We start from the raw sequence: 15,857 nt of genomic DNA, 5'->3' as shown, positions 1-15,857 counted from the left end.
AACTCCCCAAAATCCCCTAAAATTACCCAAAAATACCCAAATCCTCTAAAAATACCCCAAAATTGCCCCAAAATTGTCCCAAAATCCCGTAAAAATTACCCAAAATACCCCAAATCCCCCCAAAAACTCCCAAAAATACCCCAAAAATACCCCAAAATCCCCTCAAAATACCCCAAAATCCCCTCAAAATTACGCAAAATTACCCAAAAATACCCCAAATCCCCTAAAAATCTCCCCAAAATACCGAAAATCCCCCCAAAATCCCCTCAAAATACCCAAAATCCCCTAAAAATACCCTAAAATTGCCCCAAAATTGCCCCAAAATCTCCTCAAAATGCCCCAAAATTCCCTAAAATTACCCAAAAATACCCCAAATCCCCCCAAAATTGTCTCAAAATCCCCTAAAAATACCCCAAAATCTCTTAAAAATTACCCCAAAATCCCCTAAAAATCTCCCCCAAATACCCAAAATCCCCTAAAAATCTCCCCAAAATACCTAAAATCCCCTAAAAATTACCCAAAAATGCCCCAAAATCCCCTCAAAATATCTCAAAATCCCCTAAAAATTACCCAAAAATACCCAAAATCCCCCCAAACCTCCCCAAAATCTCCTAAAAATCCCCCAAAATTCTCCAAAATTGCCCCAAAATCCCCTCAAAATCTCCCTCAAATCCCCAAAATCCCCTCAAAATCTCCTCAAAATACCCCAAATCCCCCGAAATTACCCCAAAATACCCAAAAATCCTCTAAAAATCCCCCCAAATTCTCGAAAATTCCCCCCAAATTCCCTCAAAACAGCCCAAATCCCTCAAAAATTTCCCAAAAAATTCAAAATTCCCCAAAATCCCCTCGAGGTTTCGCCCAAATCCTCAAAATTTCCCCCAAATCTCCTCCAAAATTCCCCAAATCAAAAGGATTTTGGAGGAAATTACTTAATTTAATCTGGGATTTAATTAATTGGAAATCTGGGATTTATTAATAGGACAGAATTGGATTAATAATAGGGAATAACTGGATTTATTAATAGGGAATAATTGGATTTATTAATGGGGAATAATTGGATTTATTTAATGGGAAATTGGGGGATGATTTAATAGGAATATGGGTTTTTATTAATGGGAAATATTAATTAATTAATTATTATTTTAATTATTTCAAAGAATTTAATTAATTGGAAAAAAATAGGAAAAATCACTCGTGGAAAAATCTCACGTGGAAAAATCTCGGGTGGAAAAAACACGCGTGGAAAAAACTCACGTGGAAAAAAACACGCGTGGAAAAAAAACACGCGTGGAAAAACACACGTGGAAAAAAACACACGTGGAAAAACACGTGTGAAAAAAACACGTGTGGAAATAACGCGTGGAAAAATCTCAGGTGGAAAAACACGCGTGGAAAAAACAGGTGTGGAAAAAACACGCGTGAAAAAAATGTGTGGAAAAAACACGCGTGGAAAAATCTCGCGTGGAAAAAACACGTGTGGAAAAACATGAGTGGAAAAAACACGTGTGGAAAAATCTCAGGTGGAAAAACACATGTGGAAAAACATGAGTGGAAAAAACACGTGTGGAAAAATCTCAGGTGGAAAAACACATGTGGAAAAACACGTGTGGAAAAATCTCGCGTGGAAAAATCTCGCGTGGAAAAAACACGCGTGGAAAAAAACATGCGTGGAAAAAAACACACGTGGGAAAAACACACGTGGAAAAATCTCGTGTGGAAAAAGCACGTGTGAAAAAAACGTGTGGAAAAATACATGTGTGGAAAAAACACGCGTGGAAAAAACTCGCGTGGAAAAAACAAGCATGGAAAAATCTCGCGTGGAGAAATCTCGCGTGGAAAAATCTTGCGTGGAAAAAACATGCATGGAAAAAACTCACGTGGGAAAATCTTGGGTGGAAAAATCTCGGGTGGAAAAAACACGCATGGAAAAAACCTTGGGTGAAAAAAAAGGCGTGGAAAAATCTGGTGTGGAAAAAACTTGCGTGAAAAAAATGTGTGAAAAAAACACACGTGGAAAAAACACACGCGGAAAAATCTCGCGTGGAAAAAAACACGCGTGGGAAAAAACGTGTGGAAAAAAACATGTGTGGAAAAACCTCGCGTGGAAAAAAACATGCGTGGGAAAAACTCGTGTGGAAAAAAACACGTGTGGAAAACTTGTGTGGAAAAATCTTGTGTGGAAAAAACATGTGGGAAAAAAACACACATAAAAAACACGCGTGGAAAAAACACACGTGGAAAAAACTCATGTGGAAAAAAACACGCGTGGAAAAAAAACGCATGGAAAAACACACATATGGAAAAATCTCGGATGGAAAAAACATGCGTGGAAAAAACACACATAAAAACACGTGTGGAAAAAACAAGTGGAAAAAACACGCGTGGAAAAAAAACCTGTGGAAAAAAACGTGTGGGAAAATCTCGCGTGGAAAAAACTCACGTGGAAAAAACATGCATAAAAAACACGCGTGGAAAAAACATAAGTGGAAAAAATCACACGTGGAAAAAACTCACGTGGAAAAAAACACGCGTGGAAAAATCTCGTGTGGAAAAACTCGCGTGGAAAAATCTCGCGTGGAAAAATCTCGCGTGGGAAAACACGCATGGAAAAAACTCACGTGGAAAAACACGCGTGGAAAAAAACGTGTAGAGAAAAACATGACTGGGAATATCTCAGGTGGAAAAAACACGCGTGGAAAAAAACTCGCGTGAAAAAAACACACGTGGAAAAATCTTGGGTGGAAAAATCTCACGTGGAAAAATCTTGCGTGGAAAAAACACATGAGGAAAAAACACGCGTGGAAAATCTCAGGTGGAAAAACACGCGTGGAAAAAACAGACGTGGAAAAAACACGCGTGGGAAAAACACGCGTGAAAAAAAGTGTGAAAAAAACACGCGTGGAAAAATCTCACGTGGAAAAAACACACGTGGAAAAAACATGCGTAAAAAAAACACGTGGAAAAACACGCGTGGAAAAAACCATGCGTGGAAAAAACACACGTGGAGAAACACGCGTGGAAAAAAAAGGCGTTGAAATAACTCGCGTGGGAGAAAACGTGTGGAAAAAAACCTGTGTGGAAAAACCTCGCGTGGAAAAAACACGCGTGGAAAAGACACGCGTGGAAAAAAACGTGTGGAGAAAAGAGCTTAGAACCTTATCTCCTCCAAGCTTGATAGCGGCGATCGTGTGCGAGATAAGAAGTTTTCCTGGTGGTGAAACCAAGGGCTGTTCCTCTGAGGAATCAACACAAATAGAAAAAGTTTCTGGAGCGCGTGTTAAAAATGGAAAGGCTGTTTCTAAACGGTGTTTGGGACAAGAGGAGCGGAACATTTATTTATTTGAAGAGGTTTTCGCTGAGGACAGGGTGATGTAGAATATTGGGAGTGTGTCCTGGAAGCGGAGTGCATTATTGGGAATATTGGGAGTGTGTCCTGGAAGGGGAGTGCATTATTGGGAATATTGGGAGTGTGTCCTGGAAGCGGAGTGCATTATTGGGAATATTGGGAGCGTGTCCTGGAAGTGGAGTGCATTATTGGGAATATTGGGAGCGTGTCCTGGAAGCGGAGTGCATTATTGGGAATATTGGGAGCGTGTCCTGGAAGTGGAGTGCATTATTGGGAGTGTGTCCTGGAAGTGGAGTGCATTATTGGGAATATTGGGAGTGTGTCCTGGAAGTGGAGTGCATTATTGGGAGTGTGTCCTGGAAGCGGAGTGCATTATTGGGAATATTGGGAGTGTGTCCTGGAAGCGGAGTGCATTATTGGGAATATTGGGAGCGTGTCCTGGAAGTGGAGTGCATTATTGGGAATATTGGGAGCGTGTCCTGGAAGCGGAGTGCATTATTGGGAATATTGGGAGCGTGTCCTGGAAGTGGAGTGCATTATTGGGAATATTGGGAGTGTGTCCTGGAAGCGGAATTCAATATTGGGAATATTGGGAGCGTGTCCTGGAAGTGGAGTGCATTATTGGGAATATTGGGAGCGTGTCCTGGAAGTGGAGTGCATTATTGGGAATATTGGGAGCGTGTCCTGGAAGCGGAGTGCATTATTGGGAATATTGGGAGCGTGTCCTGGAAGCGGAATTCAATATTGGGAATATTGGGAGTGTGTCCTGGAAGCGGAGTGCATTATTGGGAGCGTGTCCTGGAAGCGGAGTGCATTATTGGGAATATTGGGAGTGTGTCCTGGAAGCGGAATGCATTATTGGGAATATTGGGAGTGTGTCCTGGAAGTGGAGTGCATTATTGGGAATATTGGGAGCGTGTCCTGGAAGCGGAGTGCATTATTGGGAATATTGGGAGCGTGTCCTGGAAGCGGAGTGCATTATTGGGAATATTGGGAGTGTGTCCTGGAAGCGGAGTGCATTATTGGGCATCTTTGCACCGTAAATTAACTCGATTTTTGTGCGTCTTGAGTGCCGCTAGACTTGAATGAGACATGTTAAATAAACCCCAAAGAATCCAAGAACGCCAACACAACCCCAAATTTCTGAGGAGTTACTCAAATCCTTTTGAGTTGAGAGTTGGAAATACACCTGAACTACACCATGAGTAAAAAAATTCATCCTCCAAAAGGAATCAGGTGCTCTGTGGCCCAGGGGGTGAAATTACTGTAAATCCAATTTTCTCCTATTAATAAATCTAATTATTCCCTATTAATAAATCTAATTATTCCCTATTACCAAATCTAATTATTCCCTATTCATAAATCCAATTCTTTCCTGTTAACAAATCCAATTTTTCCTTATTGATAAATCTAATTATTCCCTAACAAATCCAATTTTCCCCTATTAATAAATCTAATTATTCCCTATTACCAAATCTAATTATTCCCTATTCATAAATCCAATTCTTTCCTGTTAACAGATTCAATTTTCCCTTATTGATAAATCTAATTATTCCCTAACAAAGCCAATTTTCCCCTATTAATAAATCCAATTATTTCCTATCAACAAACCCCATTTTCCTATTAAATAAACCTCAAAATTCCCAATTTTAGCTTTTTTTCCCTCCATTTTAAGCTCCAAATCTCACCCAAAAAAACCCAACAATGCCCCAAAACCCCAGAATTTTCCCTTTTTCCAATTTATTCCCCCCAAAAAATAAAAAAAATGAGGAAAAGAAACACCCAGAATTCCCAGAAATTCCACTGGAGAGGGATTTATTTTTGCAGGAAAAGCGCTGGGGCTTTACAGCATTTTTTGGGAATTTTCACGCGGATCCAAGCTGGGATTTTTTTTTTTTCCACTTTTTTTTTTCCATTTTTTTCCCCACAGAAACGACAGAACCGAAAAATCTCGGACAAAAAAACCACCCCAAATCCAACTTTTCTCACCCCAAACTGAAAACCGGCAGGAAAATGAAATTCCGGCGATTTCTTTTCCCCATTTCCCGGGAATTCACCCCAAAATTCCGACGAGTTTGGGTTTGTTTGGTGCTTTTTTTTTTTGGAAGTCCAAGCGACGGAGCCGGGAAATTCCCGGGAGAATCCGGACGGACACCGGGAGCTGCCTCGTGTGTTTGCAATTAATTAATGGATAATTAATGAACGGCTTGGATCAAGCGGAGCCTTCGGATCAGGGGCGACTTTTTGGGGAGAAAAGAGCGGGAATGAGTTAAATAAACATGCACGGGGTGGGGGAGGGGCCTGGCTCGGCGCCGGGGGCCGCGGAAGCTTCGGTGGTGGCGGCGTCATCGTCATCGTTGGGCGTTGTCGTTGTTGGCATCGTCTTCGTTGGGCATCGTCATTGTTGGGAATTGTCACTGTTGGGAATTGTCATCGTCACGTTGGGCATTGTCATTGTTGGCATCGTCTTCATTGGGCATCGTCATCGTTGGGAATTGTCATCGTCATCGGTGTCATCGTCATTGTTGAGTGTTGTCATCGATGTTGTTGTCATTGTTATCGTTGACGTTGTTGGTCATTGTCATTGTTGGGCATTCTCATCGTCATCGGTGTCATAGTCATTGTTGGGCATTGTCATCGTTGGTCATTGTCATCGTTGGGCATCGTCGTTGTTGGCATCGTCTTCATTGGGCATCGCCATCGTTGGGTATCGTCATTGTTGGGAATTGTCATCATCATTGTTGGTCATTGACATTGTTGGGAATTGTCATCGTCGTCGGTGTCATCGTCATTGTTGAGTGTTGTCATCGCTGTTGTTGTCATTGTTATCGTTGACGTTGTTGGTCATTGTCATTGTTGGGCATTGTCATCGTCCATTGTCATTGTTGGGCATTCTCATAGTCATCGGTGTCATCGTCATTGTTGGGCATTGTCATCATTGGGCATTGTCATTGTCATTGGTGTCGCTGTCATCGTTGGGCATTGTCATTGTTGGCATCGTCTTTGTTGGTCATCGTCATTGTTGGTCATTGTCATCATTGATCATCATCATCATTGGGTACTGTCATTGTCATTGTTGGGAATTGTCATCGTCATCGGTATCATTGTCATTGTTGGGCATTGTCATTGTTGGGAATTGTCATTGTTATTGTCGAGCATTGTCATCATCATCAGTGTCATTGTCATTGTTGGCATCGTCTTCATTGGGCATCGTCATTGTTGGGCATTGTCATCGGTGTTGTTGTCATCGTCATCATTGACATTGCTGGTCATTGTCATCGTTGGTCGTCATCATTGTTCGGCATTGTCATCCGTGTCATTGTCATCATCATTGTTGGGAATTGTCATCGTCATCAGTGTCATTGTCATTGTTGGCATTGTCTTTATTGGGCATCATCTTTATTGTTGTCATCATCATCGTTGGTCATCGTCACTGTTGGGCATTGTCATTGGTGTTGTGGTCATCGTCATCGTCGTCATTGTTGGGAATTGTCATCAGTGTTGTTGTCATCGTCATCATTAACATTGCTGGTCATTGTCATCGTTGGTCGTCATCATTGTTGGGCATTGCCATCGGTGTCATTGTCATCATCATTGTTGGGAATTGTCATCGTCATTGGTGTCATTGTCATTGGTGTCGTTATCGTTGTTGGGAATTGTCATTGTCATCGGTGTCATTGTCATTGGTGTCATTATCATTGTTGGGAATTGTCATCGTCATTGGTGTCATTGTCATTGGTGTCGTTATCGTTGTTGGGAATTGTCATTCTCATCGGTGTCATTGTTGACATCATCTTCATTGGGCATCGTCATTGTTGGGCATTGTCATCGGTGTCATCGTCATTGTTGGGAATTGTCATTGTCATCGGTGTCACTGTCGTTGGGTATTGTCACTGGTGTCATTGTCATTGTTGGTCATAGTCATTGTTGGGAATTATCATCATCGGTGTCATTGTCATTGTTGGGAATTATCATCATTGGTGTCATTGACATTGTTGGGCATCATCATCATTGGGCATTGTCACTGTCATCAGTGTCATTGTCATTGGTGTCATTGGTGTCATTGTCATCATTGGGCATTGTCATTGGTGTCGTTGTCATCATCATCAGTGCCACTGCTGTTGTCATGGCTGTCCTTGACATCATTGGCCATTGCCATCATTGGCCATCATCACTGATGGCCATTGTCATCGTCATCAGTGTCATTGTCATTGTTGGTCATTGTCACTGGCCATTGTCATTGTCACTGTTGGTCATTGTCATTGTTGGTCATTGTCACTGGCCATTGTCATTGTCATCGTTGTTCATTGTCATCATTGGCCATCATCCTCATTGTCATCGTTGGCCATCGTCATCGTTGTCATCGTCACCACCACCGCGGCTGCCGCGTTCCCGGCACCGGCACCGCCGGGAGCCGGCTCCGGCCGCCCCAACATTCCCAAAACCCCGCGGGAATTCCCCGTTTTGGTTCCTGCCCGATCCGGGGCCGACCGGGAGCGCGCGGAAGAACGGAGGAGTTCTGGCATCGGGAACGGCGTCGGGAGCGCGGGGCGGGATTCCCGCGGACGCCGTGGAATTCCCGCGGATTCTCGAGGATTTCCATGGAATTCCTGCAGATTCTGGAGGATCTCTGTGGAAATCTCGTGGATTTCTGAGGATTCCAAAGGATTTCCATGGAATTCCCACAGATTCCAGAGGATTTCCATGGAATTTCTGTGGATTCCTGAGGATTTCCATGGAATTCCCACAGATTTCAGACGATTTCCATGGAATTTCTGTGGATTCCTGAGGATTTCCATGAATTCTTGTGGATTCCTGAGGATCTCCACGGAAATCCCGTGGATTTCTCTGGATTCCTGTTGATTCCAGAGGATTTCCATGGATTCCCATGGATTTCTGACAATTCCTGAGGATTTCCATGGAATTCCTGAGGATTCCCAAGAATTTTCCATGGATTCCTGAGGATTTCAATGGATTCTCATGGATTTCCAAGGATTTCCATGAATTCCTGAGAATTCTCATGAATTCCAACAAATTTCCATGGATTTCTGAGGATTCTCAAGGATTCCCATGGATTTCCATGAATTCCTGAGGGCTTCCATAGATTCCTGTAGATTTCCATAAATTCCCACGAATTTCCCATGGATTTTTGAGGATTTCCATGGATTCTTGAAAATTCCCAAGAATTCCTGAGGATTTCCATGGATTCCCATAATTTCCCACAAATTCCCAAGAACTTCCCATGGATTTTTGAGGATTTCCATGGATTCCTGAGAATTCCTGAGGATTTCCATGAATTCCCAAGGATTCCTGAGAACTTCAATGGATTCTTGAGAATTCCCATGAATTCCTGAGGATTTCCATGGATTCCCATAAATTCCCACAAATTCCCAAGAATTTCCCATGGATTTTTTAAGATTTCCATGGATTTCTGAGCATTCCCAAGAATTCCTGAGGATTTCCATGAATTCCCAAGGATTCCTGAGGACTTCAATGGATTCTTATGAATTCCCATGAATTCCTGAGGATTTCCATGGATTCCCATAAATTCCCACAAATCCCCAAGAACTTCCCATGGATTTTTGAGGATTTCCATGGATTCCTGAGAATTCCTAAGAATTCCTGAGAATTCCCAAGAATTCCTGAGGATTTCCATGGATTCCCATAAATTCCCACAAATTCCCAAGAATTTCCCATGGATTTTTGAGGATTCCCAAGAATTCCTGAGGATTTCCATGGATTCTCATGGATTTCCATAAATTCCCACAAATTCCCAAGAACTTCCCATGGATTTTTGAGGATTCCCATGGATTCCTGAGGATTCCCACAAATTCCCCCGAATTCCCGCGAACTTCCACCAATCCCCGCGGACTCCCCACGGATCTCCAGGACGTTGCCGAGGATTCCCCGCGGGGAATTCCCGGCATTCCGGTCCTCCCAAGGCACTTCACTCCGTGCGGAGGATGATGTGGATCCCGGATTCCGTGAACACGGGGCCGCTCATCTCGCCGGCCCGGAGCGCGAACGACGCGTCCTCGAACGCCTTCTGCATCTGCCCTGCGGAGTGAAATCAGAAATTTGGGATTTTTGGGGTTTTTCCCCACCCCAAAAAAATTTGGGATTTGAAAAAGGAAGGGGTAATTCCCACATTGGTGCTGGTGGATTGATCCCAATTGGAATTTTGGGGTGTAAAGGGGAAAAAAAATATTTAGGGTGGAAAAAAAAAGGAGTACGACCCAAAATTCCCCCCAAAAAATTGGGATTTTTGGGGACTTTTCCTAGAAAAAAAAATCAAGGATTTGAGGGAGGGATTTGGAATTGGGGTTTTTTTTGGGGGTGAATCCCCTGGAATTGGGATTTTTTGGGGTGAATCCCCTGGATTTGGGATTTTTTGGGGTGAATCCCCTAAAATTGTGGTGGGGTTTGTTTTTTTTTTTTTTGGATGAATGTCCTGGAATTGTGATTTTTTTAGGGCATAGATGCCATGAAATTTTTTTTTGGGCTGGATCTCTCAGATTTGGGATTTTTGGGGATAAATCCTCTGGATTTGGGGTTTTTGGGGTTTTTTTTAGGATTTTTTTTGGGATGAATCCCTCACCTCTCCCAAAAGCTCCCAGGTCCCCTCCGGCCTTGGCCGAGCTGCAGTCGCTGAACTGCGAAGCCAAAGATTCAAAATCCTCCTCTCCTGATTTGATCTTCTGGATGTAACCTGGAAAATCCGGGAAAAATCCCAAATTAGGGAAAAAACCATTCCAGGAAATCCCTGGGAAAGGAGACACAGTCCCAAAACCACCCCAAAACAAACCCAAAATCAACATTCCTGGGGTTTTTCCCTTAAAAATTGCCATTCCCAGGTTTTGTTCCTCCAAAAAATCTCAATTCCCACTATTCTTTCAAAAAAAAAATCACCATTGCCAGGGGTTTTATTCCACACTGGTATCAACCAATAAATAGAAATGATACAAAAATATTGACATTAAAAACTCCAAATCCCAGAATCCTCCAACCCTCCCAGAATTCCCAGCTTTCATTCCCAGAATCCTCTACCTACAAAGAACTCATTTACATATTCACCTATAGAAACACAAATCTATATAAACATGGCTGACACCTCAAAAACTACAAATCCCAGAATCCCCTGCTCACCATTGACAAACTCACTTACATACTCATGTATAGAAACATAAATCTATATAAAACATGGCCAACACTCCAAAAACTACAAATCCCAGAATCCCCCAGAACCCCGCTCACCATTTACATCCTCACTATAGAAACACAAATCTATATAAAACATGGCTGACACCCCAAAAACTACAAATCCCAGAATCCCCTAGAACCCCCCTCACCATTTACATATCCATGTATAGAAACACAAATCTATATAAAACATGGCTGACACCCCAAAAACTACAAATCCCAGAATCCCCTAGAACCCCCCTCACCATTTACATATCCATGTATAGAAACACAAATCTATATAAAACATGGCTGACACCCCAAAAACTACAAATCACAGTATCCCCTGCTCACCATTGATGAACTCACTTACTCATGTATAGAAACACAAATCTATATAAAACATGGCCGACACCCCAAAAACTACAACTCCCAGAATCCCCCTCACCATTGACGAGCTGCAGAGAACTCATTTACATATCCATGTATAGAAACAGAAAGTCATATAAACATGGCCGACACCTCAAAAACTACAAATCCCAGAATGCCCCAGAACCCCCGTTCACCTCACATATAGAAACACAAATCTATATAAAAAATGGCGGAAACCCCAAAAACTACAAATCCCAGAATCCCCCTCATCATTGACGCGCTGCAGAGAACTCATTTACATATCCATGTAGAGAAACACAAATCCATATAAAACATGGCCGACACCCCAAAAACTACAACTCCCAGAATCCCCCTCACCACTGACAAACTCATTTACATATCCACGTATAGAAACACAAATCTATATAAAACATGGCCAACACCCCAAAAACTACAAATCCCAGAATCCCCCTCACCACTGATGAACTCATTTACATACTCATATATAGAAACACAAATCTATATAAAACATGGCTGACACCCCAAAAACTACAACTCCCAGAATCCCCCTCACCACTGACAAACTCATTTACATATCCATGTATAGAAACACAAATCTATATAAAACATGGCCGACACCCCAAAAACTACAAATCCCAAAATCCCCTGTTCACCACTGACGAGTTGCAGAGAACTCATTTACATATCCATATATAGAAACATAAATTCATATAAAACATGGCTGACACCCCAAAAACTACAACTCCCAGAATTCCCCAAATCCCGGCTCATTATTGACGATCTTATAGAAACACAAATCTATACAAAACATGGTCGACACCCCAAAAACTACAAATCCCAGAATCCTCTGCTCACCATTGACAAACTCATTTACATACTCATGTATAGAAACACAAATCTATATAAAACATGGCCGACACTCCAAAAACTACAACTCCCAGCATCCCCCAGAACTCTGCTCACCATTTACATCCTCACTATAGAAACAGAAATCAATATAAAACATGGCCGACACCCTAAAAACTACAACTCCCAGAATCCCCTCACCATTGACGAGCTGCAGAGAACTCATTCACATATCCATGTATAGAAACACAAATCTATATAAAACATGGCCGACACCCCAAAAACTACAAATCCCAGAATCCTCTGCTCACCATTGATGATCTCATTTACATACTCACATATAGAAACACAAATTCATATAAAACATGGCAGAAACTCTAAAAACTACAAATCCCAGAATCCCCAACGCACCATTGATGAGCTGCAGAGAACTCATTTACATATCCATGTATAGAAACACAAATCTATATAAAATATGGCCGACACCCCAAAAACTACAACTCCCAGAATTCCCCAAATCCCGGTTCATTATTGACGATCTTATAGAAACACAAATCTATACAAAACATGGCCGACACCCCAAAAACTACAAATCCCAGAATCCTCTGCTCACCATTGAAGAACTCATTTACATACTCACGTATAGAAACACAAATCTATATAAAACATGGCCGCCACCCCAAAAACTACAACTCCCAGAATCCCCCGCTCACCGTTGACAATCTCATTTACATAGTCACATATAGAAACACAAATCTATACAAAACATGGCTGACACCCCAAAAACTACAACTCCCAGCATCCCCCTCACCATTGATGAGCTGCAGCGCCTCCTCCTTGGAGCGGGTGATGCGCTCCTGCCTCCAGCTGGACGGGCGCCGCGATTGGCTGTGCTTCACCAGCAGGTGCGAGCAGCGCACCCGGCACGGCTCCGCCCGCCCCGCCCCGCTCGGCCGCTCCCATTGGCTGGCGTTGGTCAGGTGGTTGAAGTAGTACACGCGTCCTAGGGATCGATTATTGGTTATTGATTAGCGATCGGTAGCAAAAAAACCTCTTTATTGGTACCAAAAATGCACTCATAGACCCTAAAATTCACCCCCTGACTCGTGTTCATAAGGTGGTTGAAGCAGTGCATGCTGTGTGGAAAGGTATTGATCAGTTATCGGTTATTGATCAGTGATCGGGTATCGATTTATGCTAAAAAATGAAGTTATTGGTATTGAAATCCAGCTTATCCGCCCCAAAAATCCATTCTGTGACATCACTGGTTGGCATTCGTTATGTGGTTGAAGTAGGATACACGTCCTAGAGAGTTATTGATGGGTTATTGGTTATTGATCACTGATCGGGTATCAATTTATGCTGAAAAATCAGGTTATTCACCTCAAATTCCACTTTATCCACCCCAAAAATCCATTGATAGACACCATTGACTTGTGTTCATATGGTGGTTGAAGCAGTACACCCTGGTACTGCTGAATTTGGGTTATTGATTTGAAGCGGTACATGCGTCCTGGGGAGTTATTGATCAGTTATTGGTTATTGATCACTGATCAGGTATTGATTTATACTGAAAAATCAGGTTATTGGTACTGAAACTCAGCTTATTTCACCTAAAAATCCATTGATGGACTCCACGGTTCACATTTACCAGGCAGTTGAAGCAGTATACGCGTCCTATTGAGTTATTGATTGGTTATTGGTTATTGATCACTGATCAGGTATTGATTTATGCTGAAAAATCAGGTTATTGGTACTGAAACTCAGCTTATTTCCCCTAAAAATCCATTGATGGACACCACCGACTCGTGCTCACCAGGTGGCTGAAGTAGTACACATGGCCTTGGGGGTTATTGATCAATTATTGGTTATTGATGAGTTATTGGTTACTGATTGATGCTAAAAATGAATATTACAGAGCCCAAAAACCAGATTATAGACCCTAAAAACCAGCTTGGTGAACCCAAAAACGAACTTTTGTCAACTTCTAACCCCAAAAATCAATTTCTGACTCCCCAAAACTTCCCCAATTCTTGCTGGGGGGTGACTCCCCTTAAAATTCCCCTCACTGAGGGGACGACCCCCAAAAATTTCCCTCATGAGGGAAACCCCCACCCCAAAATTCCCCTTAATTGTGGGGGTCCCTCTTCCCTGAGGTCATGACCCCCTCAGGACCCCCCCTCAATTCGGTGCCCCCCCCATTCCCCTCACGAACCGCCCCCCCCCCCCACGCCCCCTCATCCCCTCTACACCCAACCCCGCCGCCCCCACCCTCTTTTCCCACCTCCCCCATCCCCGCCGCTCCTTCCCCCGGGTCCCCCTGTCTCCCCTGGGCACCCCCCGCCCTCAGGCCCTCACCGGAGCTGCGGCTCATGCGCTTCTCCCACCCCGCAGGCAGCTTCTCCTCCTCCGCCATCTTCCCTTCCCTCTGCCCGCCCTGCGCGGCCCGCCCACATCGGAGCGCCGGGAGGCGGGGCAAACCCGCCCTTCTCGCGCTCCCATTGGTCAGCTGGATCGCGGCCCCCCTGTCTACGCAATCCTATTGGCGGAGCCGTCCGTCAATCATGTGCGTGGTGAAGCCGAGAAGCACGCGGCAAAAGAGGGACGGTGGCGGCACACGGACAAACTTAAGGGGAACGCAAAGCCGCAGCGGGGCCACCCCGCTCCCATCAGAGCCACGAAACAACCGCAGACTCAAAACCAGATTTATTATAAACAAATTCAACGCTCCTTAACCCGCGCGGCCGGGTGAAAGCCTCAACGTGGCGCCGGTTTGGTCACAGTGGATATTGGAGGGGGAGAACCGGGTTTGAGAAGGAGAACGGGGGACACAGGGAGAACCGGGGGGACACCGAGGGCACTCGGCAGCCGCTCCTGGTCGCTCATCCCCGTCGTGGATCTCATCCGCGACCTCCGAAGCCTTTCTGGGACCCCTCAGAGGCCACCAGGTACTTCTTGGGCGCTCCCGGTCCTCCAGAGCATCACCGGTACCTCTAGGTCGCCATTGTGGCGGGCCCGGAAGTGACGTTGTGATGTTAAGGAAGTGACGTCACCAAACGCTGTTGCCCGGTAACGGCGTCTGTTGTTAGCAACATCCAATATGGCGGCGGGAGCGGCCTGCGACCCCCCACGGGTGGGTACTGGGAGCAACTGGGAGTTACTGGGAGAGCACTGGAAGTTACTGGGAGGGCATTGCGGGTCACTGGGAGTTACTGGGAGGGTTCCTTGGGTTCCAGGAGGGAATCTCTGAGATTCCATGAGGGGCTCTGAGGGGTCACTGGGGACAAGGGGGGCGGTGAGGGGAGAAATGACACCTAAAATCACCTCAGCCCCGCCCTTTTCCCTCCATTTTCCCGCCTTTTCCCATTTTTTTCTGCCCTTCTGCGCGTTTTTCCCGCCTTTTTTTCCCCCCGCCCTTTTTTCCCGCCCTTTTCCCCGCCCCTCAGGGATCGGCGCCATTTTGGCCCCAAATCCTCTGGAATTTTGGCCCAAATTTCAGCCGGAATTTGGCCCCGGTGACGAAATCCGGGGACATTCCCAGGTCTCCGTGCCCTCAAAATTCTGGGATTTGTTCCCAAATCCAAATTTTTTTGGGGGGGAAAATTATTCCAAATTTTTCGCGTTTCTCAGATTCGTTTTTTTTTTTGTGGGGTTTGGAGGCGACAGCGCCGGGATTTTGTGGGTTTGATTCAAAGGGAGGAGGAAAATCCTTGAAAATTCTCCAAAAAATTTCCTCAAAATTAGATGAAAAATCTCCTGGAATTCACAAAAATCCCTCAAAGTCCATAAAAAATCCGCAGAAATCCCCCCAAATCTACCCAAAAAATCCACAAAAAATCAGTTAAAAACCACTAAAAATTCCCCCAAAATTCACAAAAAAATCCATTACAAAACCCACTAAAAGTTCCCCAAAATCCACAAAAAATTCATTAGAAGTCCACAAAAATCCATCCAAATCCGTAAAAAGTTACCAAAAAAAAGCCACAGAATTAAAAAAACCCCTGCAATTCAAAAATTACTCGTGAACATTTTAAAAATCCATTAAAATTCTCCTAAAAATTAAAAAAGCTTGTAAAAATGCATTTAAAAA

General features: G+C 43.9%; 2 protein-coding genes across 2 annotated transcripts; one reads left to right on the top strand and one right to left on the bottom strand.

Annotated features, from left to right (window-relative positions):
- Window positions 1-5,230: 5,230 nt before the first annotated feature.
- PIN1 (peptidylprolyl cis/trans isomerase, NIMA-interacting 1) lies at window positions 5,231-14,211 on the bottom strand. The gene is made up of 4 exons (XM_033083743.2): window positions 14,126-14,211; window positions 12,579-12,770; window positions 9,948-10,058; window positions 5,231-9,406 (listed from the first exon to the last, which is right to left on the bottom strand). The coding sequence occupies exons 1-4, from the start codon at window positions 14,181-14,183 to the stop codon at window positions 9,297-9,299; spliced, it is 471 nt and encodes a 156-aa protein (XP_032939634.1). The 5' UTR covers window positions 14,184-14,211; the 3' UTR covers window positions 5,231-9,296.
- LOC117009484 lies at window positions 5,629-8,138 on the top strand. The gene is made up of 2 exons (XM_033083715.2): window positions 5,629-5,866; window positions 7,126-8,138. Exons 1-2 carry the CDS (start codon window positions 5,629-5,631, stop codon window positions 8,136-8,138), a joined length of 1,251 nt encoding a protein of 416 aa, XP_032939606.1.
- Window positions 14,212-15,857: the final 1,646 nt, after the last annotated feature.

This window comes from Catharus ustulatus, chromosome 33, assembly GCF_009819885.2.
Source record: "Catharus ustulatus isolate bCatUst1 chromosome 33, bCatUst1.pri.v2, whole genome shotgun sequence".
NCBI lineage: Eukaryota > Metazoa > Chordata > Aves > Passeriformes > Turdidae > Catharus > Catharus ustulatus.
Note: the sequence above shows the minus strand (reverse complement) of the source record. Positions and strands in the feature narration are given on the sequence as shown.

What these genes read in the sequence shown, in the direction of transcription:
- LOC117009484 (XM_033083715.2), top strand. Translation starts at nt 5,629, where the DNA reads ATGCACGGGGTGGGGGAGGGGCCTGGCTCGGCGCCGGGGGCCGCGGAA. An exon ending in GTCATCGTCATCGGTGTCAT is followed by an intron (nt 5,867 to 7,125) that starts CGTCATTGTTGA and finishes CATTCTCATCGG; the next exon opens with TGTCATTGTTGACATCATCT.
- PIN1 (XM_033083743.2), bottom strand. Translation starts at nt 14,183, where the DNA reads ATGGCGGAGGAGGAGAAGCTGCCTGCGGGGTGGGAGAAGCGCATGAGC. An exon ending in GGCGCTGCAGCTCATCAATG is followed by an intron (nt 10,059 to 12,578) that starts GTGAGGGGGATG and finishes CGGATTTTCCAG; the next exon opens with GTTACATCCAGAAGATCAAA. An exon ending in CCTGGGAGCTTTTGGGAGAG is followed by an intron (nt 9,407 to 9,947) that starts GTGAGGGATTCA and finishes TTCACTCCGCAG; the next exon opens with GGCAGATGCAGAAGGCGTTC.